Source organism: Equus asinus, chromosome 2 (genome assembly GCF_041296235.1).
Source record: "Equus asinus isolate D_3611 breed Donkey chromosome 2, EquAss-T2T_v2, whole genome shotgun sequence".
Classification (NCBI taxonomy): Eukaryota; Metazoa; Chordata; class Mammalia; order Perissodactyla; family Equidae; genus Equus; species Equus asinus.
Window position 1 is genome coordinate 4,160,921 of NC_091791.1, and position 25,536 is coordinate 4,186,456.

At 44.7% G+C, this 25,536-nt stretch overlaps 1 protein-coding gene across 3 annotated transcripts in view; it reads right to left on the bottom strand.

The window, feature by feature from the left end:
* MGMT (O-6-methylguanine-DNA methyltransferase) overlaps window positions 1-24,637 on the bottom strand; it is a 294,796-nt gene extending 270,159 nt beyond the window's left edge. The window contains exons 1-2 of one of the 3 annotated variants that reach the window (XM_070480945.1): window positions 24,503-24,593; window positions 10,766-10,892 (exon numbers count right to left, since the gene is read on the bottom strand). Coding sequence is in view for 1 of the 3 variants with exons in the window: in XM_014846394.3 (XP_014701880.1) it covers window positions 24,503-24,583 (81 nt within the window). In the remaining 2 variants the exon portion in view is untranslated. Of the gene's footprint in view, window positions 1-10,765; window positions 10,893-24,322 lie in introns of all 3 variants that reach the window. The other 2 variants (XM_014846394.3, XM_044748641.2) reach the window with 2 other exon arrangements.
* Window positions 24,638-25,536: the final 899 nt, after the last annotated feature.

A 25,536-nucleotide genomic window follows, 5' to 3' on the forward strand; every position in this document is an offset into this window, starting at 1 on the left:
GAAATCATGCAGACGAGGTTCACTAACTGTAGTGGAATTAGACTAAAAGTCAGTAACAAAAAGATAAGTAGGAAAAAACCAGATGTTTGCAAATTAAGCCACACACATCTAAATACCCCTAGGTTAAAGAAGAAATAACAAAAATTAGAGGGGTCAGCCCAGTGGCATAGCAGTTAAGTTCGAGCACTCCTCTTCGGCGGCCCAAGGTTCACAGGCTTGGATCCCAGGCATGGACCTAGCACCACTCATCAAGCCGCACTGTGGTGGCATCCCACATAAATAGAGGAAGAGCAGCAACAGATGTTGGCTCAGAGCCAATCTTTCTCACCTCCCCCCAAAAAAATTAGAAAATATTTTGAATTGAATGAAAATAAAAATATGAAATATCAATACTTGTAGAATGCACCTAAAGCAGTACTCAGAAGGAAATTTATAGCTCCAATAGTATGTATTAAAAAGAAGAAAAGTTGAGGGGCCGGCCCCGTGGCCAAGTGGTTGAGTTTGCACACTCTGCTTCGGTGGCCCAGGGTTTCGCTAGTTTGAATCCTGGGCAAGGACATGGCACCGCTCATCAGGCCATGCTGGGGTAGGGTCCCACATGCCACAACTAGAAGGACCCACAAACGAAAAATACACAACTATGTACCCGGGGGGCTTTGGGAGAAAAAGGAAAATTAAATCTTTAAAAAAAAAAGAAGAAAGGGTGAAAACCAATCATTTATGCTTCCATCTCAAGAAAACGGGCGGGGGGCGGGGGGCGGGGGGGTGGGTAGACACCAAATTAAATACAAAGAAAATGGAAGGAAGGAAATAAGAGTAAAAATCCATGAACTAGAAATTAAGCACATAATAGAAAAAAAAGAAAAACAAACCAAGTTAGTTCATCAAGAAGAGTGATAAAATTGGTAAACTGATATACTGATGAAGAAAAAAGAGAAAGGACAATATACCAATGGTACAAATGAAAAAATACAAAACTTTATCTCAGTTAGTGATAGAAAAGAAAGACCAGAAAAGCTAGTACAAATGTTTAACACCACAATCAACCAGCTGATTTAATGGTGTGGAGTTCTATATATATCCAAGAGTTAGGGAACACACATTAGTCTCAAGCACACACGGACCATACATGGAAAACGACTACATACTAGGCCGTGAAACAAGTCTCAACATATTTCAAAAAAGCAGATCATTTGGGCCTTATACACTGACCATGATACGATTAGGTTAAAAAGTATATTAACTTGCTATTGTTGTGAAAAGAATTTACCCCAAATGTAGTGGTCTGAACAACACTCATTTATTATCTGACAGTCTTGTGCTCAGAAGTGCTGCTGGATTTGTGTGGGTCCTGTGCGGAGGGCCCCAAAGACCAAGTCCAGGTGTCCACAGGGCTGGCTCTTATTGGCAGGCTCCGGGGAAGAATCCACTTGCCAGCACATTTGGGTTGTTGCAGAATCCAGTGCCTGCAGCTGTAGGACTGAGGCCCCATTTTCTTGCAGGCAGGGACCACGCTCAGGTCCTTGTTCTATGGCCCCCTCGCCTTGGCAATGCAGAACCTCCCTCACGTGCTTCAGATCCTGACATCCTCTTCCACCTCCAGCCGGAGAACACACTGCTTTTCAGGAGCTCACTGGTCAGGACCATTCAAATAATCTCCCTGTTCTAAAGTCAACTGATTAGCAACTGCAATTGCATATGCAAAATCCCTTTCTCCATGTAATGCAGCAATCACACGAGTAACACTAGAGGTTAAAGTCACAGGGGCCATCTTAGTGTTATGTTTACCACAAAATTAACAACAAAAACATAAATAAAAATCTCGTTTTGAAATTTAACAACACTTCTAAATAACTCATTACTCAAGAAAGAAATCATAATGAAAATTAAAAGACTCTTTAAAAGGCCTAACAGTGAAAACATTATGGTACAACTTCTAGAGAACAGTGAAAGCAGCACGTGGAGGCTAATAAACAGACTGCTGCACAAAACTGGCAAAGAAGAAAGGGTAAAGAAGGGTAAGTTAAGCCTCCAATGAGGAAGTCAGAAAAAGGACAGATAACAAGAAGAAAGCAGAAAAGAAACAGTAGAAATAAATGAGCTATAAATCTAAGAAACAACAGACAAATCTGGCTCCTAAAGACCACAAAAGCAGGCAAACATCTCATGAGACAGAACAAGTTAAAAGGAGAGAAAGTAAAAATCAACAATATACGGAATGAAGACAGGAGACATAATTCCACAAATTTAAATCATACAAGAACACTATGAATCATTTTTCCTCTCAAAAAATTGAAAGCCTGACAATATAATTAACCTAACTAGAGCTAAAAAAAAAAAAAATCTTATTACTATAAAAGCAATTACATCACTAGTTTAAGTCTCCCACTAATAACAGGTTATATAGGCAAAAACTACCAAATTTTCAAAGAAAAGATCATTTTAATCTAAATTCTTCTAGAAAACAGAAAATAGAGAATGCTCAACCCATTCTATGAGACCAGTTTATCTTTGAAACCCAAATCAGACAAGGACACTACAAGAAAGGAAAAAATAGGCCAATCTCATTCACAGACACAGATGCAAAAATCCTAAACAAAAAATTAGTAAGCCTAGTCCAACAGGTGTTTAAAAGGTTCATCCCAGAATGCAAAACTGATTTAACATTAATAAATCTATAAAAGCAATTATCCACATTAACACACATGGGGGTACAAATCACACAATCATTTCAGAAGATGCAAAAGAGTAATTTAATAAAATTCAAAGCCCATTAAAGACTTTCACAAATTTCTTAGACAACCAGAAGAAGAGGAAACTTCCTTTCTACCAAAGCTATGCCAAGTATCACTTTCGGTGGTGAAAAATTAAAATAAGTAACAAGGTAAGCATATTAACTATCACCACATCTTTACCGAACATGGTACTGGAGGTCCTAGCTAGCGCAACAGGAAATAAAAGAAATAAACGATTAACAGAGTCAAAAGAAAGAAGCTGACTCTCATTCATAGGTAGTATGATCGTCCACATAGAAAATCAAAATATCTACACAGAGATATTAAAAGTAAAAAGAGGATTCAGCCAGGAAACTAGATATAAGATAAGCACACAAAAATCAATAGCATTTCCATATACCAACCATAAAGAAAAACCTAATCCTAATAAAAGATACCACTTATAACAGTGACAGAAACAACAAGAACAATAACAATCTGGAGAACCCATCACAAAAGATGGGCAAGCTCTTTATGAAAAACACTACTAAAATTCGAGACATTAAAGGAGACTTAAACAGACAGAGCATATTTCTGAAATGGAAGATTCATATCACAAAGATGTTATTCTCCCCACATTATCTACAGATCCAAGTGCCTCCAATCAAAACACCAATGGCTTTTTCTAAGAATTTGATAAGCTGATTCTGAAATCTGTATTGACAAAGACGTAAGGACTTACCCGAACAATGCTAAGACATAGCCTAAAGCTATGTGATTAATACAATGTGATATTAGTACAGAAAGAGAACCACAGAGGAAAAGAATCATAAATTAAATTACATCAACTATACGAAAACTAAGAACTCTTGTCCATCAGAAGGCACTATAAAGAAAATGAAAAGGTAAGTCACAAACTGGGAGAAGACCACTGCAGCTCATGTATCTGACAAAGGAACAGAATCCAGAATATATAAAATACTTCTATAAATCAATAAGAAAAAGACAACAATAGAAATATAGGCCAACAGGGTTATAAACAGGCATTCTGCAGAAGAATAGTCAGGAATGGCAACATGAAACGATCTTCAACCCCACTGGTAATCAGAGAAATGTAAATTAAGATCACAATGAGATAGTATTTTCTACCCAGTAGGTTAGCAACTATTAAGTAAATTCCAAGTTTTGGTACGGAGGTGCATCAACTGATAGGCGGGTAATCTGCTCCATTTCTACAAAACAGTTATTGTCTTCTAACACTGAAGGTTGACAGGGCAATAACTGTACCCTGAGTAGACACCAAGGAGAAACCGTTATAAACGTGCAGTGGGAGCAACATTTAAGAGTGGTGCAGTGGGTGACAGCCAAAATCTGGGGACAATTCAAGTGTCCAGAGATGGGAGAACAGAAAAGTATATAAACACACAGTGGTACAGCCGCACGATGAAATGCTATCACGTACAGACAATGAACTACAGCTACACGCAACTCGGACAAAATTCAGAAATGGAATACTGAACGGAAGAAAGCAAGTCTCAAGATACTCAGATAATATAAGATCCTTTTCATAAAGGTCAAAACAAGCCACACTAAATGAGACCTTGCTGAGCAGTAGCTAGAGAGATGGTAAGCTGTACACACTTAAAAAGCAGGAGAACGATAAAACACCAAATTCAGAATCCTGATAACTTGGGATGGGGAGGGTGGGAAGGCGGGGGCAGCACAGGACCGGCGGAGCACGGATAAACTCCACAGAGTTGGTGATGTGGCACTTAAATCAGTGGTAAGTTGACAGGTGTCCTGAGCAACATTTTTACTTCATAACTTACACATACCTCATATATATGTATCACACAACACAAAATTTAAAAAAGAAAAAAGAAGGAAGGAAAAAGAAAAAAACAGAGTGAAAAAAATAAGAAAAAAAACTGCATCAGAAATCCGTGGAAGACCAAATTAATATACAAAAGAGCTTCGAAGTCCAAATTCCACAAAATGGAAAATTGACAAGACCTGGAAATGTTCATCTGATGACTGGTAAACAGCAATGAATACTTTTGCTAGAGGCTGAATATTATACGAAGAAACACTTTCAAAATTTAAATTAATCCTTTGAGATAGAAAAACAGCTTAGTTTCCCACTGCATACTAGCATGCTGTGTATATCTGTATATATATGGGTTGAAATTTATAAGTAATCCTCAACTTTCTAAGTTAACACATTTTTCCCCCTGACTCCCATAGCAACTCAGAGATGTGGTGTCACTGAAGCGATGTGGGCATTCACAGAGAATAAAAGGCGCACAGTTCATTTTAGGAAGCATCTGGCAACCATCACAGCAGTCACGGCTATTTGTGTTTCTTACACTCACGCGGACACCCATGTGAGCACAGGCAAACCCTCTAAGCAACCCACAGGTCCTTGCACACTTATGCAGGACACACATTTACTCTTATTTTCTCAGGTGTGCACATGGCTGTGGGAAAAGCATAGTCTAAACCACCAGACCAGCTGTGCCAGTGTGCTAAGCAGTTCCAGCTACCCGAGAAACCTGCGACAAAGGACAGCCCTAGTTGACTCATTTTTCAAATGCAGAGCTGCAGAGAGCTCTCCAGACAGCCAGGCAGACAGCAATGCAGGGGGTTAATGTTATCACCACTATTAAATTGATGAAGGTCTGGGCTGGACAGAGGCATTAACTGTAGCGGCGTGTGAACTCTGGCAGGAAGAATACACTCTTCTTCTGTCTGGGCTCCTCTCAGCGTGAAAACGCCAAAACAACAGTCCTCAGCAGAGTACATTTCTAGTGATGCCAAGTATTTAAAACTATAATATTGGTAAGAGAAAAATGATCTGAATTCAAGATGCCCTGGATTTTCTCTGACTTCACACTTCTGGTCCTCTCCACATGGAGTTTAGAGTTAAAATGCAAATAAAATTCTTTGAACTTCCTAAAAGACAGTCAACTTGTTTCTACCAACTTCACCAAACACCTACTATCTGCAACTCACGTGTGTGTCACTCCTGGCATTGACCTGGATCTGATGTATGCAGAAAATACTGTAGGCCCTTTAAACCCAGGGAACAGGGGTGACACACGAGGAGGGGAAGAGTCGAGAGGGTGAGCCAACCTTTAGGACTGCGGGATGACGGGAAGGTGTGGTGTTACCAGATCTCAGAAGGCAAGGCCACTAGGAGGAGCAAGAACCATGGGTGGCAGGTGGCAGAAGGGGCTAGAAAGGGGTAGTTGAAGCACTGAGAGCTGAAGTCCTCTGCTCAAGATCAGACAAGGAACAGCCATGCCAAGAGCTCAGGCCCTGTCCTGCCCCCCAGTCCCTGTCCACTGCCTCCCAGCAGCCACATCCCCAGGAGTGAGAGGGTGCAGGAAGCAGCGGAGCAGACCAGGAACAGGAGGGATGGCTCTGACAGCCACGGGCAGCTGACCTGAACACTGCCGCCCACTTCCATCAAACTCCTGGGTGACAACACTCACCTGAGAAGGCCCTCCCTCTATTCATTCCTCTCTCGACAGTCTTACGTCCTCCACCTGAATCAAGGAAGACCACCGGAATCCCACCTACCTGGACTACCATTCTTAGTTCCCTAAATAACATGATACCCTCAGCTTCTATTCAGAATCCACAACAAAATAAAGTCATACAAAAACCATTCCTGCATTTGTATTTTTTTTTAAATGCCAACATTAAATTGCTTGCTCCCCTATATTTAAAACTTTAGGACAAATTCTCTCCACAGGAAAAGGTTTCTCTCCTACACAGATGATATTCGTTTATTAATTACACAACAAGTGCTGGGGAGCTCCTACTTCCCTTTTCACCATGGCTGCCTGTATGCTCAGTGACAGATTTCATCTGTACTTGTATAAGCTATTGTTAGCCTAGGTTTCCTGGCATATTTAACTTTCTTTCTTAGCACACAGTTCTCCAACAACCACAATTACCTAAATATAGCCAAGAATCAGAAAATAAATACAACCGCCTTCTGTCAGCCAAAATAGCTGTCCCGAAATCCATGCACTAAAGGTCATGAGCTCTGGAGCCAGCCATATTTTACCATGGGGTAAAATAGCTATTATAAATATGTCCCATATGTTCAAGAACACAGAGGAAAACATGAACACAATGAGAGAAATAGAAGCTATGAAGCAGACCCAAATGGAATGTAAATGTGAAATACAGTAACTAGAATGAAAACTACACTGGATATGATTAACAGATTAGATACAGCAGAAGGGAGCAGGTGAGTGCAGTGAAGACATAACATTTTAAAACATCCAGGCAGAGAAAGGAAAAGAGGCCGAAGGAAATGAACAGAGCATTAGTAAGCTACGGGGCATAAGTGCAGCACCAGGAAAAGGAAAAGGCAGAAAAAGATTTGAAGAAATAGTAACTGCTTCTATAGTCACAGATGCAAGAAATTCAATGAAACCAAAGCAGAAGAAACACAAAGAAAACCAAACCAAGGCGAATCATAATCAAATTGCTGAAAACAAGCAATAAAGAAGAAAATCTTAAAAGTGGCCTGAAGTGGGGGGGAGGAAGACAGATTACACACAGAGGAACAAAATTAAGAATGATGGCAAACTGATGGTCAGAAGCTATGCAAGGCAGGACACAATGGAACAACATATTTAAAGCATGAAAAGGAAAAACAAAGTCAAGCTAGAACTCTATAAGCAGCAAAATATCTTCGAAGAATGAAAGTGAAATAAAAGCTTTTACAAAAAAAGAAGAAAAAAGACAATTCATACACTAGCAGACCTGCATTTGAGAAACATTGGAGCAAATTCCTTAGGTATAAAAAAATGATACCAGATGAAAATTCAGATTTACACAAAGGAATGAAGAGGCTGAGAAATGGTAAATATATAGGTAAATATCAAAGCTGGGGGTTTCCCCTATTTTTAATCCCTTTAAAAGATAACTGACTGCCTAAATCAAAAATAACAACAATACATATTGGATTTTATAACATGCAGAAATAAAATGTATTAAAGGAATACAACAAAAAAACGAGAAAGAAATTGAAGCATCCTGATATAAGGTTCCTACAGAGTATGTGCCACTGAATAACATTATGTGAATGCAGACTATGGTAAGCTAAATGTGAGTATTACACACCCTGGAGCAACCTCTAAAAAACGATAGAGGAAGACAGAGAGCTAGTAAGGCAGTAATCTGGATAAAATGTTAAGCTGAAATCATTAAGAAAATATATTCAAATAATACAAAAGAAGGCAGGAAAACAGAGGAACAGGCGAAAGAACAAATAGGAAAACGACATACTTAAACCCAGTCACACTGACAATCACACAAAATGTAAATGGTCTAAATATCCCAATTTTAAAAACACATTATCAGATTTGATTTTTAAAAGTCAGAGACCTAATTGTATGCTATCATTAAATATAATGGCCAAACAGGTAAAATGTAAAAGAATTGGAAAACATTTACCACAGAAATACTAATGAAAAGAAAGCTGGAGTGGCTATCTTAACATCCAACAAGTAATTTCAAAACAAGGAATATTACCAAGGTGAAAGAAGGCCATTTCAAAAGGGTAAAGGTGTCAATTCACTAAGACAATATAAGAATTCTAAATGTGCGTGCACCTAGTCAAAGAGTTTGAAAGAGATGAAGTACAAACTGAGAATGAAAGGGGAAACAGACAAATCTCCAGTTACAGTTGGAGACTTCAACACTCCTCTCTTAACAATTGACAGAACAGGGAGACAGAAAAGCAGAAAGGAGACAGAAGACTTGAACAACACTATCAACAAATCTGACCCAACTTGCATTTAAAAGAGCACCCCACCCAAAACCAAAGAAAATACCCTCTTTTCAAGTGCACACATTCACCAGATAGATCATATTCTGGTGTGTCCTCCGACCACAAAGCAATTAAATGAGAGACCAATAGCACAGATATGGGGAAAGTCCCCAAATATTTGGAAATGAATGATGCACTTCTAAGTAACCCATACATTAAAGAAGAAATCACAAGGGACTGGAAAACACTCTGCACTGAATGAAAACGGAAACCAAGGGGGCCATCTGTGGGATGCAGCTAAAGCAGTGCTCAGAGGGAATTCCTAGCCCTGCATGTTTACATGAACACAGATCAAAGGACTTAGCTTAATGATCTTCGCCTCCCCCTTAAGAAACTACAAAAAAGAAAGTAAAGTAAACCCAACAAAGCAAGCAGAAAGAAGAATTAAGATAAGAGTAGAAATCTATAAAATAGAAAAGAGAGAAAATCAATGATAAGAAAATTTTATTCTTTGAAAAGTGATAAACTTCTAGCCAGATCAACTGGAAAAAAAAAATAGAGAAAACACACATTACCAATATCTGGAAGAAAAACAAAACAATAAAAACATGGCTTAAAATCCTACAGACATTAAAATGATAATAAATGAATATTAAAATAACTTTAGGCCAATAAATTCAACAGTTTAGATGAAATGGTCAAATTCTCTGAAAAACACAAATTCCCAAAAAGTCACTCAGGAAGAAATACATGACTTGAATAACACTCTATCTACTAAAGAAAGCGAATCTGTAGTTAATATCCTTCCCACAAAGAAAACTCCACACCAAAACGGCTCCACTGGTAAATCCTATCAAACATTCAAAGAAGAAACAATACTAATATTATACAAACTATTCTAGAAAATAAGAGAGGCCTCACTTTATGAGTCTAGGATTGCCCTAATACCAAACCAGAAAGACACTTCAAGCTAAGAAAACTACAGATCAATATCCCTCGTGAACAGACACACAGCCCCTAAAAAATATTAACAAACTGAATCCAGCAATATAGGAATATAATACATCAAGCCCAGGTGGGTTTACCCAGGAAGACAAAACTGGTTTAACATGAAATCAATCAGTATAATTCACCACATTAACAGTATAAAAGAGGAAAACTTCCTCAATCTGGCAAGAGGCACCTACAAAAATGTACAGCTAACATCACACTTCATGTGAAAGATGATGCCAAAGCAATGTGAGTAAAACTGCTGAAAAACAACATCTTGGTATTAAACTATGGAGGGATCATCCTCCCCTCCCCTCCACAAACTCACCATTAAGGGAAAATAAAAAGGTTCATTTAAGAATGTCCTGGGGCCCGCCTGGTGGCATAGTGGTTAAGTTTGCAAACTCCACGTAGGCAGCCTGGGGATCACGAGTTCAGATCCTGGGCGCAGACCCATGCACCACTTGTCAAGCCGTGCTGTGGTGGTGTCCCACCTACGAAATAGAGGAAGCCTGGCACAGACGTTAGCTCCGGGCCAATCCTGCTCACCAAAACAAAAGAATATCCTGATGAAGCCATCAAACTGGTGAACTTTATTCAATCTTGACCCTTTTCAATATTCTGAGCCCAAATGGGAAGAACAACAGAGCACTTCTCTGCAAGCCAAGAACAGCTGTCTGGAGGAAAGCACTCCGTGACTGCTGGTGATTGGAGATGAACTGCTGACTTGTTCAGGAAACAGAAGCTTTACAGGTAGGAAGGGCTAACGACCTAGGGTTACTCAGACTTGGCTAGCTGGCAGACATTTTCTCAAAACTAAACAAAGTGAGCCTGTCACTGTAAGTGACACAACTGACAGAATTTGTTGCTAACGATAAAACGAGAGCTTTAAGTGACGATTAGAACTTGGGAAACAAATCCACCACCACAGCTTGACAGCCTCCCAATTCTAAGACATTTTTAAGGATAAAGGCGGTGATATTAACAAGTATGATTTTTAATACTGTATTATGAAACATGTCAACATTTGGAAAATCTGTATAATGCAGCAAACCAATCTTTTCCAAAGGACTGATGAATGTTACAAGATCATTCAAGGTGCAAGACAGGCCGATGGATTTTCATGTAACGGTGTACAATTAGTTCACTAAGGCTCAGACTCCACATGCAAAGAACCTTCAAGAAACTACCACTTATCCAGTTCTGATGTAGTCTCAAAGAAGAACATCCACAATTATCTGAAAAAGCCATTAAAACACCTCTCCCTTACCAGTTACTTATTTGTGTGAAGCCAAGTTCTCAATATTCTTCAATGGAAAAAACAAATCACGACAGACTGAATGCAAAAGCAGATACGAGAATCTAGCTGTCTCTATGGATGCAGTCATTTAAAAGATCTGAAAAACATGTAAACCAACACCACTCATTTCATTGATTTTTTTTTATGGAACATATAGTTAACGTTTCATAAAAAAATGTTTTGTATTAAAATGTAACAGGTTTATTGTTCCTTAAATGAATTAATAAATATTTTTAAATTTCTCAGTGCAAACTTCCAAGGTGGTAAATATTGATATGTGACTCACATAAGTTGTTTGGAATCTCCAATAAGTTTTAAGAGCACAAAAAAAATCTCTGAGACCAAAACGTGTGAGGACCACTGATGTGGAGGGAAGAGTCCGGAGACTGCGCCCCGCCCTGCCTCCAGCTCTCTCTGTTCCCTGCACCCCAGGGGCCTTGGGACCCACTCCGCACATCTGCAAATATGAGGAAGACAGAGGAGCACACCTGTATTCTCCATCTCATGTCCAGAGCATGACCCAGAGGAACATCATAGGAAAGAACCCATTTTCCCATCTTTTTAAATGCTTTCTACCAACTCCAACTCTACTACCACCTGTACAAACTTTTCCACAAAAATCTGATTAAATCTCTCTAGGAGACTTCCTCATAAAGCTCCACTGGAGAATTTATCACTATTTCAGCTCAGAGTTGGAAACAAAAAAAAAAGAATCCTTTGGTGTAGCAAGTCAGTGCATGAATACAATTCCATATGAAAACATTTAAAATACATTAGATTTTTGGTCAAGATGAAAGACCAAAAAAAAAAAACTCAAGCAATCTATTCTAATTGGGTTCCCATGGTAACTGTACAATTGGGTTTTTCAATATAACATCCCAAAGGCCCAATGCACACTTGTAAAATATACTTCAAACAGCCTGAATTGTTTTTACATTACAGCACTCCCAGGAAGATCAATTACGCTACATCCCCACCCTGACTATTAGTGGCAGGAGATGTTAACACCACTTGCCATATTAACATAAGTCATATAAGGAACACTACACATCACAATAATTATATGAAACTAATCATACACTTCAGATTTATCAAACCTGTTCTGGTAATAAACTGATACTACCATTGTCACAGAATCATGTTTATGAGATGCAAGAAATCGAGTCCAACTACATACTACACCATTATGTTTCTCTTATTGATTTCAAGGATAAAGAGAATCAATCATTAATAATTACATTATAAGATGGCCCTCAAGGTTAATCATATTCTTACAGACTCTCACTATGGAATTAAACAACGAACAGAGCTGTGCTAATAAATAAATAAATAACACATAACTGAGAATTCAAATCCATATTTTAAATATTAACCACACCAAATAAAGCAAGCACATTCCCTCACCCAGGACTCCAGGCCAGCCTGCACTGACCACACAGTCTCTCCCTGCCACAGCTGGGCCCCCAGCGCCGGATTCTAGGGGTATGGCGCTGGCCTACCCTGTAAGGGCACAGAGGCAGAGCTCAGAAACAGCAAGACCTATTATGTAAAAGGTTACAATTTGAGTTTTCTTATCAACAATCCTAAAAATCCCCACATATTTGATACGTTCTTCAGATCTACAAGATATAACACAAACCGGTGACTTGGACAGCAGTAAATTTAACAATCTCCTGTCTCCTATCTTTTTTATGTCCCCCATCAACAGGCAGGGATGAAATGCAGGGTAATCTGGTGCAAGTGTGGGCCAGGAACCTTCCAGTGAGAAACGTCTTGTTAGGTCCCCAACTCAACAGAGACCTCCAAAACTCCTCAGATAGACATCTTAACACAAAAAGGAGCAAACTGCACGGTTCTTAGAATTCCAGTGGGTGTCCAGCAGGATGACTCCATGCTGCTCCTTGATCCAGGGAGGATTAGAGACTCAACTGAACAATCTCAAGAAAAAAATCAACAAAGCAACAAAAAAATTCCAACCAAGAAGTCTAGGCTGGCTCCTAACCCCTCCTCGTGCTTAAGAAATCGGGTCATCCACTACTCGAGGGGGGCTCTCCTCCCCACCTCCCTTTCCCCATTAGGTCCTGGGTGCCTCGAGAGCTTACCATAATGTGCCCACCCAGTGACAGAGTAACACCAGGCCTGTCAACAGTCCACTGGCCCTCTGGGCGGCTCTTGCCCTGCCTGCTATTTCCCCTTTCTGCAACCTCTGGGGTCCCTGGTAATCAGTTAGGTTTCTGTTCATTCATTTCCTTACTCTTATACACCCATACACACCGTTTGGGATGCCAAGAGCTAAGGCTGAGGACAATCCTATGGGACTTTTGAGCACTATCTAATCACAGTTATCCTCATCTCCAAATTCCACCTCCACACGCAAACCTCAAGGCAGATTTGTGCTTTTGAAATGACTGTAGTCTGCACTTCCTAACAGAATACCCCACACTGAGTGGCTTAAACAACAGACATCTATTTTCTCAGTCCCGGAGGCTGGAAAGTACAAGATCAAGGTTCCAGCTGATTTGGTTTCTGGTGAAGACTCTCTCCTTGGCTTATAGATTGCTGCCTTTTCCTTGTGTCCTCACATGGTGGAGATTCTCTCTCTCTCTCTGTCCCCTTACAAGGCTACCAATTCTACTACATTAGGGCCCCACCTTATAACCTCATTTAATCTGCATTATCTGCTAAAGGCCCCATCTCCAAATACAGTCACACAGTGGGGGGTGGCTTCAACATATGAATTTTGGAGGGCACATTCGGTCCACAGTGACCTATGTTTAGCATCCTTTGTTAGCTTTCCACCAAGTATAAACCCCACACCAGGCCTTGGGAAGCTTCCAACACAGAATTCCAGCATCAAGAGGTGAAAGCAATACAAGTAAAGCAGAAACCTGAGTCTAAGTGTGATAGGCTGAAGGGGAGGAGATATTACGGGGGCTGAAGAGGCTTCCGGAAGAGCTGAGACACGGGAAAGACTCAGAGACCAGGAGCAGACGGTGCCTGTGTTTGGGCTGGGCCAAAAGAGGCTCCCTAGGTGAGAGCAGAGGGGAGCTCTAGGAAGAGGGGCATGGGGCTTCCTACCCATTCACTCTTAGAGCAAAGCACTGATGCACAGGCTTCTAGAGAAGGTGCCAGAATGGATGTGGAGGGCCATTGGGCTGAAAGTGGTGTCAAGATGAGTCTCACAGGCTCATTCCACTTGGGACCTGGACAGGAAAGGAGGGTCAGAGCATTTCTAGCCCCCTGCCTTCAACAGACGGAGGAAGTGGCAGTGAGAGGCTGACTCTCTCCCTGTCTCTGCCTGAACACCAAGCTGACACCGTCTGGGGCCTCGTTCAGCAGTTCCCTGTGGGGTTAGGCATTCCCAGGAAGCTTCCCTGACGCCCTCAGGGAGAGAAGCAGGGAGACCTGTGGGGCATGCGAGGCTAAAGAAACTGAGGTTGCTCGGCTGGAGTCGTGAGGGCGGCGAGATGTGAAAATTCTCATTCCCTACATAAATCTAGAGCCCATGTGTACTGTGTCCGACACACCCAGAGGCAGCCTCAGGTGTGACAGCCAGATGGAGGTGGCCCGGCCAACACAGAGGATGTGCCAATACTTACCCAGTATCCAAAAGGTGACCTCCAGACAGGTAAACTCCGGGTGGCCTGGAGCCAGTGTCCTACTGTTCTGAGTCATGCTGAATAGAGCACAGGGTCGTAGTGAGCACCCAACAACGAAAACAGACCAGGAACACACGCAGCCATGAGCTGATTCCCGATAAGTCCCTGGGAGTTTCCACATGATTGCCAGGGCATGACTGAAGCACATCGAATGGCTGCTTCCAACACAAAACCGCTGGAAACACTTATATCTGGGCAACACGAAAGAATATTTCACTAATCCTTCCAAGAACCCCTTCTGCCTTAACTGTCTCATACTCAACGGCAGGAGTGATAGTACCTCAGGCCTGAAGGTCTCTTTCCAAGAAACCCCAGCATCCAGAAAAGAAAAGAGGAGATCAGGAGCACAACCTTCAGAGGCTTTTCTGGAGTGACCCAGAGTTCATAAGCACAGCACAGCACATCACAGGGATCTCAGTCTAGAGGGAAATAACAAAGGCTCTGGGAAATGTCCTAATTACACTCATGAAAAAAATTTAAAAAAAAAAAGGAAGCTAAGAGGAAGTCTTTAAAACCTATACTTTGAGAGGGAAAAAAAAAAGAAAACTAAACTACTGTTTATGACTCAAGGGCCAAGTGGATTGAAGTCAGTAGTGCAGCCATAGCGAGGATGTCATGGAGGACCTGAAAATGAGAGTGTCTGGGCGACCAACCACCCCAGCTTGCCCGAGACTTTCTTGGTGTTAGCCCTGAAAGCCTCTGTCCAGGGAAACTCTTGGTCACCCATGACAGACAGAATGCAGAGCTCTCTGGGGGCCTGGCCTCCTGGTGGGCAGAAGACCACAACGGTGGCTAACCGTGGCTAAAAGGATGGATAATGTTGAATTTTAAGATATGTACTTAATTTTAGAACCGGCATATTTGTTCTAAGTAACAGTTTTTGCAACAAATTTCAAAAGTAACCTCATCGGAGCAGCCTCCCTATGCTGACCCGATGGAGACTCTATCCTCGTGGGCTGGCTTCCGTCCCCCTAGCACCTGCTCTGGGAGGCCGGCTCAGCCCGGAGACTGATGGTCTGGAGTGGGTGTGGGAACGTGGTAATCACCAAACACGCCAGCACAACGCACCGCATCCATCTGACTCGACAGCTTAATCTGATGATAACACAATGGTGACAGAAACAAATTTTTCTACACAATAAAGAATAGCACACATGGGCTTTTCTTGGGATAGCTAGCTAAACTCAGTAACTTTCGAAAATACATCATTTCTTTTCTTTGCCCATTATTCTAGGAACTTCCACTTGAGTGCGAAAGGCTCACTAATAAGAGCCACTGCAAACACTGAGTGCAATTCTGATTATGTGCGGTGCTCAAGACCCAATCCACTTTCTCATTTGATTCCCTGTCATCCTCCATGTGCACAGCCCGTCACTGTTGTCATTATTTTAACTAGATGACATTTCAGGACACAGACTTTGAAGTGCCACTTGTAAGGACTTGGCTGAGTTCTGGCTTTGACCACCACTTGAGTGTACAAAGGCCTAAGAGCCAGGGGTCTCCTCACACCTCATCCTTAACTCCACCCAGGTCACTGGCATCTTTCCATCTGTCCTTCCAACACACCAACCTGTGACCATCCAGGACCCACACAATGGCCATTCCTCCCCCAGGAACACTGCCCCAAACCTGCCTTCATATGGCCACCCACCGCTCATCCCTCAGTGTGCCTCTGGACAGCATACACAGGCCCTTAAACGCCGAGGAGTGTCCAACAGGCACACCTCCCTACTGTGATGGGAGCCCCCTCCCTGTCACCATTCTAAGCCTGAGGCCAGAAGGAAGCCAGACCCAGTGGGCCCTCTGTGACTCGGCTGACCACCGACCACCATGGGTGCTCAGATAAGAAGACACTCTGAGGACACTGGCCAATCAAAACATTTTGTGGTTTTATCTAAGGAGACTAAGCACACACTTTATTTTTAACTTGCATTCTGATGTGACTGTACACCCAAAACTTGACAGTTTTCTTTTAAAGATTCCACCACTACTTGCAGGAAAGCCCAGGTTACCCCCCATGGAGAAGAGGCTGGGGAGGGGAGCGCCTGTTAATGAGCCTCATTCCTCCCTGCTGACATTTCTGCCTGAATGAACAGTTACAATAAGGCAATCTCCCTGCTTCAGAACCCAAACGCCAGGCAAGGCAGAAAGGGTTTATTTACCCTTCCAAAGCCAGATATTTTTCTCTGTCTTCCCTGAGAATTGTGTGTGAATAAAAAGCATATACAAACATTTTTTCCCCTTCTCATAAGAAAAATGATTCTAAACTTAGTCATCTTCCATAACTGCATTCTCCCTCTCGCCTGCACAACACACCATCTGAAAGCCCTACAGGACCAGCCCCTAGCATCGCACAAACTGTCCCCACACTGCACTTGACATACTGCGTGTGACAGTATTTTCCCATGTGTGACCGCTCACACCTTAGAGACCACCTGCTGTCACCAACTCTCCTCTCCTCCTTCCTGCCTCTTCTCTCCCATCTAGCCCACACATCAGCTGAAGCAGCTTCCATCAGAAGCACTGATGACTCAGTCCCCACTCACAAAGCTCCGGAACACTACTGGCTCAGAGAGAAAGGCCCCCTTCCTTAGTTCAGCATTCGGGGGCTCCAGCCCTGACCAGGCCCTAACTCTCAGGCATCCTTTCTAACCCCAACACCTATCCCACCCTAACTCCAACTGAACTACTGACAGGTCCAACTGCCTCCTAGAGTCCCCGTTCCCACTGCTCAGCCCAGAACCCCCGCCCCTTGGGCCACTTGGAGAAACACAATTTGCCTCTGCACAGATGCTTCATCCACCCTCACAAGTGGAGCCAGAGCAGGTCCCGGGCCACAGGGACGTGCTAAGGAGTGTGGCTGAGGTCCTGGAATGTTGCCTGCACTCGGGATGCCCCGTCCTTCCTCTGGTACCCACACGACGGGTCGCAGCACTCTCAGACGAGGAATGCAGTATATAGGAAGGCCTTCAATAAATGGCAGTGTGCACACAGGTACAGTCTCACCGTCCCCACATCCTCACGGCATTCAGCCCTCTACTAGAGCGGTCTGTATACCAGGAGGGGTCAGGAGCACCTTCAAGCATGGACAGACTAGAGTGCACTGGTTTCCCCACAATGCTAAGGATAATGCCCAGCCACACCGGTGTTCAGAAAACGTGAGTAAACTCACAGATAGGTATCTACACCACATCCTGCCTCTGAAAGGACTTCCAACAGTTTCTCTGCTTCACCACTGCAAACACAGCATGACACAGTGTGTGGTGAAGAGCCTGGACTCAGTCACAACAAACCTGGGCTGAAAACAGAACTCTACTCCCATCCCTGGGTATCTTGTGCAAGTCACTCAAACTCTGCCAGAGCCAGCTTCCTCACATGCAAAACAAAGCTGTTTACATCATCAGTGTGCACATCGCCGGCGATGACGAGGATGCGGTAAGTCAGGCTATGTAAAGCAACCAGCACAGTAAGCCTTCAGTAAATGCTATTATCAGCAATATCATCATCGCACTGACCAGAATCTTCTGGAATCTGAGTAACTCTACCAGGCTGAACCGTGATATGAGGGTAAAGAGACACCCAGAAATAAGGCCCATTTCCACCTACACACAAATTATTGTAGATTTTCTGTTTTTGACAAAGGTTACTCAATGGACCACGTTACCCCTCACTACTGGTATAACCAGTCACAGAGGGGAAAACACTGTTAGATGCTGGTGTCACTGCTGGTTCCTGGCCACTGCCATAGTGTCAGATTCTGTATCAGTTAAGTCCTTTCAATTTAACAGACAATTAATGTCAAGCCTCCTAGACAGTGACTCGGGCTGCTGGAGACTGGCAGTGCCCACTGGGAACACGTACGCTAACCCCACTTGCCTGTTCTGGGCCCACATGGCACAAGCTTGCCATGGGCATGAACACTCAGGACTCTGCCACCTGAGCAGGAAGCACCTTGAGGCCAACTACTTCAGCAGCTCTCAATAACGTCCATTGTGAAAAAAAGACAGAAACAGGTAGCAGAGCAAACCACCTCCTTAGAGACAAGGGAAAGTTCAGAAACGCAGCAATCAGCACTGAGCTTCAACGTGCTCTAGACCGAAGGTCCATGCACACGGAATCAGACACGCGGGAGGCGGGGCGCTATAGCCAAGACCGCACGACTAGCCCTGCCTCCACCAAAAACAGTTGTGTGACTCTGAGCTAACAAACGTCAACTATTCTTATTGTTCAGGGCTCGCCGAGTGCTGGGCCTGGTGAGATCCCCAAATGTCATTCTCTCCCAACTGCCCACAACAGCCTTATGAACTGTAGAGTCATTTTCCCTGTTTCTGGAGAAACCGGCTCAGAAAAATTAAGTTACTTTACTCAAGGTCATAGATAGTAACTAGTGGAGCCAAGTGCAAAGTGAAGCAGTCTTGTTCCCAGAGGCTGCACTCTTAACCCTGTGTATACCGCCCCAAATGATGGCTTGGGTTACATGTAAATCTGTAAAATGCAGATGCTGATTGGACTGGGGGAAAACTAGGATGCTGAGTGGACCGGAGGGAAACAAGGATGCTGACTGGACTGGAAGGAAACAAGGATGCTGATTGGACTGGAGAGAAACAAGGATGCTGATTGGACTGGAGGGAAATCAAGGATGCTGATTGGACTGGAAGGAAACAAGGATGCTGATTGGACTGGAGAGAAACAAGGATGCTGACTGGACTGGAGGGAAATCAAGGATGCTGATTGGACTGGAGGGAAACAAGGATGCTAACTGAACTGGAGGGAAACAAGGATGCTAACTGGACTGGAGAGAAACTAGGATGCTGATTGGACTGGATGGAAACAAGGATGCTGATTGGAATACAGGGAAAACAAGGATGCTGATTGGACTGGAGGGAAACAAGGATGCTAACCAGACTGGAGAGAAACAAGGATGCTGACTGGACGAAGGAGAAAATAAGGATGCTGACTGGACTGGAGGAAAACAAAGATTCTGGTTTGTTCCTCATCTTTTTTCCAGTCTTATCCTTCTGTGAGACTGTGATTCCAAACTAAGATTTCTATCCAGGCAGTGCTTCAGACTTGACAAAATATTCATTTATTATTTCATGTGCTTACACTTATCCAGGTAGACAAAATAAGTGTGATCATCACCATCCGACAGATGTGGAGGCAGCAGTGTGGTTAACAGTTGCTCACAGTCACCCAGCTAGTAAACGGCATCACCAGAAGCCCCCCAGTGTTCTCCTCCACACAACTGTGGCACTTTATATGTAAATACTCGGTTCAGTTCCACGAAAACATGTTCGGTTGCACATTTGAAAGATAACTCTCACCTGAGTCCATGAAAATGTTTCTACCCAGAGGGGAAAAAAGCAATACCAGCCGTTCAAAAGGAAAGATAGGAGTGAAATATAATACAGCTGTCCATGCTTAACATTTGTTTGCAAACCAATGCCAAAGTTTTGGTAACATCTACATCTTTTGTTATAACCACAAGACCAAAAACTGTAACGCTATGATAACATGTTGGGTTTGCAATTTGAAGAGATTCAGATGTCTCCGAGGAGTTACAAAACCATACAGAGATCTATAAGCACAGGCAACTTAGAAGGATGCTGGTTGTGAGTGGATCCATCCAGAAGGGGAGCTCAGGCGCCCATCTGGGCTGGAGAGCACTACTTCTCAACCAATCCTAAAGACCTCCCTAGAGGTGCTCAAACACTAGGGTCCTCCAGAATCCCTTGGGGAGGTTGCAAAGACACAGGTCCCCAGGTTCTCATGCAGTAGGTATGGCAAGGGGCCCCATACTCTGCCTTTTTTAACCATTAACCTCAGTAATTCTAATACCAGCAGGGCTCAGACGACCTTTTGAGAAATGCCGTTCCACCACTGCCCATGAATATCCCACTTCAAGCAGAGCAACAGGTCCCGAATTCCAGTGGTGGGTCTCACAAATGACACCAACAAGAGGGTGAAAATCTGAAAGGGACACTCTTGGCCCCTACTTTTAGTCCTTTTGACTGGGGAGTAAACTACAGCTAAAAGTGTAAAAACAATGAGAAATAACTACCAGTTACTTATTAAATTTCCACATTTAAATGTCCCATCCCATATTCTGCCCTGAGATTCAATTCACTCTCTTCACCCATTTAGATACCTCTGAACACCCAGTGCAGGAATTGCCCAATCTGTCAATAAGGTAAGAGTTTTCTAAACTACTGTCCATATGACTCAATTTGTCAGTAAAAACTGCCACCAGCACTGCACGTGCAGAAAAATGTCCATAAATGCATTACTGCGACTGGCAGATCGATGTCTATAATAAAAACAAATAGATTTAACAAGTGCCTGCTTTTACAAGTTGTGCCATTGGTGGGCTGCACATTCAGTTTTACCCCTGGACTTCTGGGAACGGGCAGTGCAGCTTGGCTTGGACACTCTGCTGACTTCACAACTGTTACAGGAAGGAAATTATTCTAACAAGAAAATGTTCAAAGTAGTGGAGTGAACATCCTAGGTATTTACAGCTCTCTCACAATTCCTTTTGTGCTTACGCACAAGACAACAAATTCAACAACCCTAAGAAAATGTTTCTGTAGAATTTTTAACCGGTTTTGCCACAGCTCTATCACAGGCCACATGAGTTTACTCCAGGTGGGGGCAAGGGACACGAGGCCTGTCTGCCTCCCTGGAGACCGTCTACTCTGACACTAAGCCCCTGATCTAACTGAAAACAACTTCCAGCATTGAGAACAAGTTTCAGCATTCAACACGTGGCCAAGGATGTCACTGTTGGGTCAGTGGCCCCTGGGGCAGCCTAGTCACTTAGTTACTGAGTTGGAGCAGACATCAGGGGGGTGACTGTCACAGACTGGTTTAACTGCCAGGGATTGCAAGCACTTTGGCAAGACACTGTCTGTGACCAGTATACATGTGAGCCACATCTGCCAGAACCACTGATTCCTTCAAAGGTTACAAAAGGTCAGAAAAAATGATTTATTTCTCTTCTTAGACAATTCATTTTAACAGCTATATAAAGGAGTAAGTCATTCACTATATTCCATATGTTCATTATACGGTTCTCCCCAAACGCTGCAGCCCTCCCATATAAACTCTTTATTACTGTTAATTTTTCTAAGTCAAAAGAAAATTGGACTATTTCTTTCCACTGGCCAGCAGATAGGCAGCAGTTACCCAAATGCCACAGAACACACATCTTGCAGCGTTCTGTCTACAACACTGGATCTCAAACTTTCATCTACCTACGCCCAAGACAGGCCTCCAGGGCTAACAGAACAGGAAAAGTGATCATGTCCACGAAGGGGAAACCAGCCCTCCTGCACAGCTCCAACCTTCCTCCCCCAGCCAGATAAACCACACACTTTCGAACCAAGAATGAGGCATTGGGTTGGTTCATTTGTCATGAGCGGATATGAAAAGGCTGGTATGGAATCCACTTTCACCCAATGGTAACACTATAGTTTACCTGTCTGATTTTTAAATCTTCAGGTTTTGTTTAAATAATAATCTGTGATAAGACCCAAACTCTTGCAGAAAGTAGTTGTATCAGAAGCTACCCACCCTAGGAAACAGAGGGTAGGGGAGGACCGTGACAGGAGCCAAATGAGCCTAGGGCCTTTGTGAGACCGGGAGCCAAGGTGTGCACCTGGACCCAAAGACACAACCAGATGTCAGAACCGGATGGGGGAAGTGGAGCTGAAAGAGGCACCTGACGCTGGCGCAAGAGGCTTAGGCTGGGTGAGAGTAAGTGTGAAAACAAACCTGACAACGCTAACAGATGACCACAGGCAAAGGGGATGCAGAAAATACTGTTTTGCTTCCTTTTTTTTTTCTACAAGGAGAATACTTTATTAACTGAAAAGGACACTGATGCCCAAAAAAGGAAGCTGCAATGAAACAGGCTTGTGGTTTGAATCACTGGCTTCTAAACGTCCTCTGCAAAATAAGAAAAACACAAGGTCTGGCCCTGTGGCTGAGTGCTGGCCCTGTGGCCCTGCTGCAACAGCCCGGGGTTTCAGTGGTTCAGATCCTGGGCACAGACATGGCACCACTCATCAGGCCACGCTGAGGCGGATTCCCACATGCCACAACTAGAATGGACCCACGACTAAAATATACAACTAGGTACTGAGGGGATTTGGGGAGAAAAAGCAGAAAGAAAAAAAAGAAGATTGGCAACAGTTGTTAGCTCAGGTGCCAATCTTTAAAAAAAAAAAAGAAAAATACAGACAATTTATTAAGTTTATTTTATTAAAAAATACCGAAGAGAGTAAACTCTTTTGGGTTCCTGAGAAAGGAACAGAAGAGACTGGAGCAGAAATTCCAAGGGCACACCAGGGAAGGTAGAAGCCTTCCTACCCCTCCTTGCCTGTGTGAGGGACAGACAAGGCCCCGACTGAGACATCTGTGAAAGAAACCAGGAGACAGAAGGCCTGAGTGGAAGAAAAGGCCCAGGTGAGGCTCAACTAATACCCAAGCAAGATCAAAAGAGAAAGGAAAAGAAAGGTCTAAGAATCTTAGCAGCTGAACAAGAGTGAGATGCCCTAGGGCTTTATTTCTTTAAACCTTGCTCTGCAGCAGTGAAGCCTTTTTAAAGCAGTGTCTAATATTAAATATAGTTCTTACAATACAGCTTTATTTTAATGAAAACAATATTCACTAGCAAAGTACCTTAGTATAGCTCTAGACTCGCCACCTGGTTCATCCAGCCCCTAGAGTGTAACAGTCACCACTCTACCACTCATATTTTAACCCAAGACCAGAAGCCAAGAGAAATGAAACACGTGCCAGAGCAAGGCCGCCGTCCTTTGCTACTTGCAGACTCTGGACCTTGGCAAGTGTGGACCTGGTGTGAACGGTCTTAAGGATAATGGTCTGAGTTAACACAATATTGACTACCAGCTGGAGGGTGAAGGTGGGAGGGTGGAGACGGGCTCTGACACTGTTTCCTTAAAATTGGTTTACTCCCCCACCCCCCCAGTGTGCTAAGCTTTCTTTTTTTGTGTCTTTTTCACCTCCCTGAGTGGACTCCATGCATGGGCTTGTGAAAGCAACAAAACCATCTCCTAATCACCTGGGGAGATGAAGGGGCGAGCCCAACTTAGATACTCCTCAGGTTCGTATTTAAAGAACCACTGCAATTCTCAGCTCTTCTCCTTCAACAGCTCCACGTTCCCCTCCAACAGCTGTGGGGACCACTCTCAAGGACAAAGCAACCTCTCTCCATCTGATGACTGTCCACCCAAACCAGCGAAAGCTGTGCTCACATGTAGAAAACGGCCTTCCAGGTGAGAGAGCCAGCTACCGAACTGAGGCGTTGAGAGGGAAAACCTGTAGATTTCAGGGCATGATGAACTTAGAGAGTGAGGAATATACATAGTTTAGAACTGCTCTCCGGTATTATCACAGACTGGGGTACTACGGTGCCCGCCCGGTGCAAACGGCTCTCAAACTCCACTTGTTTACTGTTTACGGATGTAATCAGGGCTTAATGGACACAAACACAGCCATGATAATGAGTACCCCAGAACTTGGTCCTCCTCTCGCGGTATCAAAGAAGAAGCAACTGTGGAATCCTGCACAAGGAGTATGCTAAAGGTTTGTGGCAAGGAAGGGCCAGAGAAGGGGCTTCTGGAACTTTCCTGGGAACAGAAGGCGCAGCAGCGGCCTCCTTGGCGGTGGTCAGCAGTGCAAGGCAGGAATGTGGGCAGGGAAAGCGTCGAAGGTGTCCACCAACTGGAGGTGTGACGGGGTGACCACGAGCCCCAAGCCAGGCCACTGTCACCGCAGCGCAACTTGGTCCAGAAACCCCAAGCCCAGGGAGATGGCTGGCAGACCTGGGCACGTGTAGGCATACCTGAGCACAGCTAGGGGCCTGTGTGGGGTGGGTGGGTGGCAGTCAGGGCGGCCCCCACCACGATGGCGAGGGGACAGCAGCCTTGACCACCTGGGGCAGATGCCCCACGGGCTGCAGACGCCTGCTCTCCCCAGGGAGCGCTCCGAATTCTGGCGGGAAGGAGGCAACCCAGACACTCACCGCGTTGCCCAAGGCGCCGACCGCGAGCAGCTGCGAACGCAGGGACGCAGAGCAACGGAGCAGCGCGGGAAGCCTGGGCATGTCCGGGGCGCGGGGGCGGGGCCGGCACGGGGGCGGGGCCTGGGCTACGCGAAGCGGGGCGGGGGCGGGGCCGAGGGTTTGGGGCGTGGTCGAGCGCAGGGGGCGGGGCCTAGAAGTAAGAGTAGCGGGGCCGGAGCGCCGGGGCGGGGCCCAGAGTGGGGCGGGGCCTGGACACGGAATCGCGGCCGAGGGGCGCGGAGCCCAGGAGCACGGGGGCGGGGCCATACAGAGGCCCTCGGGCGGGGCTCAGAATGGGGCGGGGATTGGGCGAGCGGAAAGCGGCGCCGAGGCGCGGGGGCGGGGCCTCGACTGCGGTGGGGGCGGGGCCGAGCACGGGCACCCCCTTTCCGCCCCCGAGCGCGCGCCAGGATCGGAGCATGCCCAGTGCAGGGACGCCGGGCCGCCCCCTCTCTGCGCAGTCTCGCTGGCTGTCCTGCGCCGGTAGGCCGGGGTCCTTCTGCCCTGTTTGTGCGCCCCGCTTTTTCCTCGCGGTTCAGGCTCCTCGCTGCTGCCACTGCAGGCCCTTCCGCCAGCACCTTCCCCACCTCCGCTTCCGCCTCTCAGGTTGTATGCCTCAGTTCACCAGATGTCAGCCCCGTACCCCTTCGTGTATGCCTCCTGCCACGGGCCAGGAGAGGTGTGGAGTCACAGGCTGGGCCTTGAGACGCGGCGACAGGTGCACCCAGTACCGTGTTGCTAACTCCCACTTCAGGGGTCTGCGCGACCGGTGCACATGCATTCCCCCGGGCTGCTCCCAGAGGGCAGGGACCCGCGGGACTCAGCGGCCACCAGTGGGATTCCTTGCCAGCAAAGGAGCTTGGGGTCAGCCTCTAGTGCCCATCGTGGGTGGTGGCTGTCCAGGGCTCCTCAGGTGCTGCCAGCTCCCCGTGACCTAGACACTCCCAGCTTCCTGGGCCCTGACGGCCAGGCCAGTCTCAGTTGCTATTCGGTGA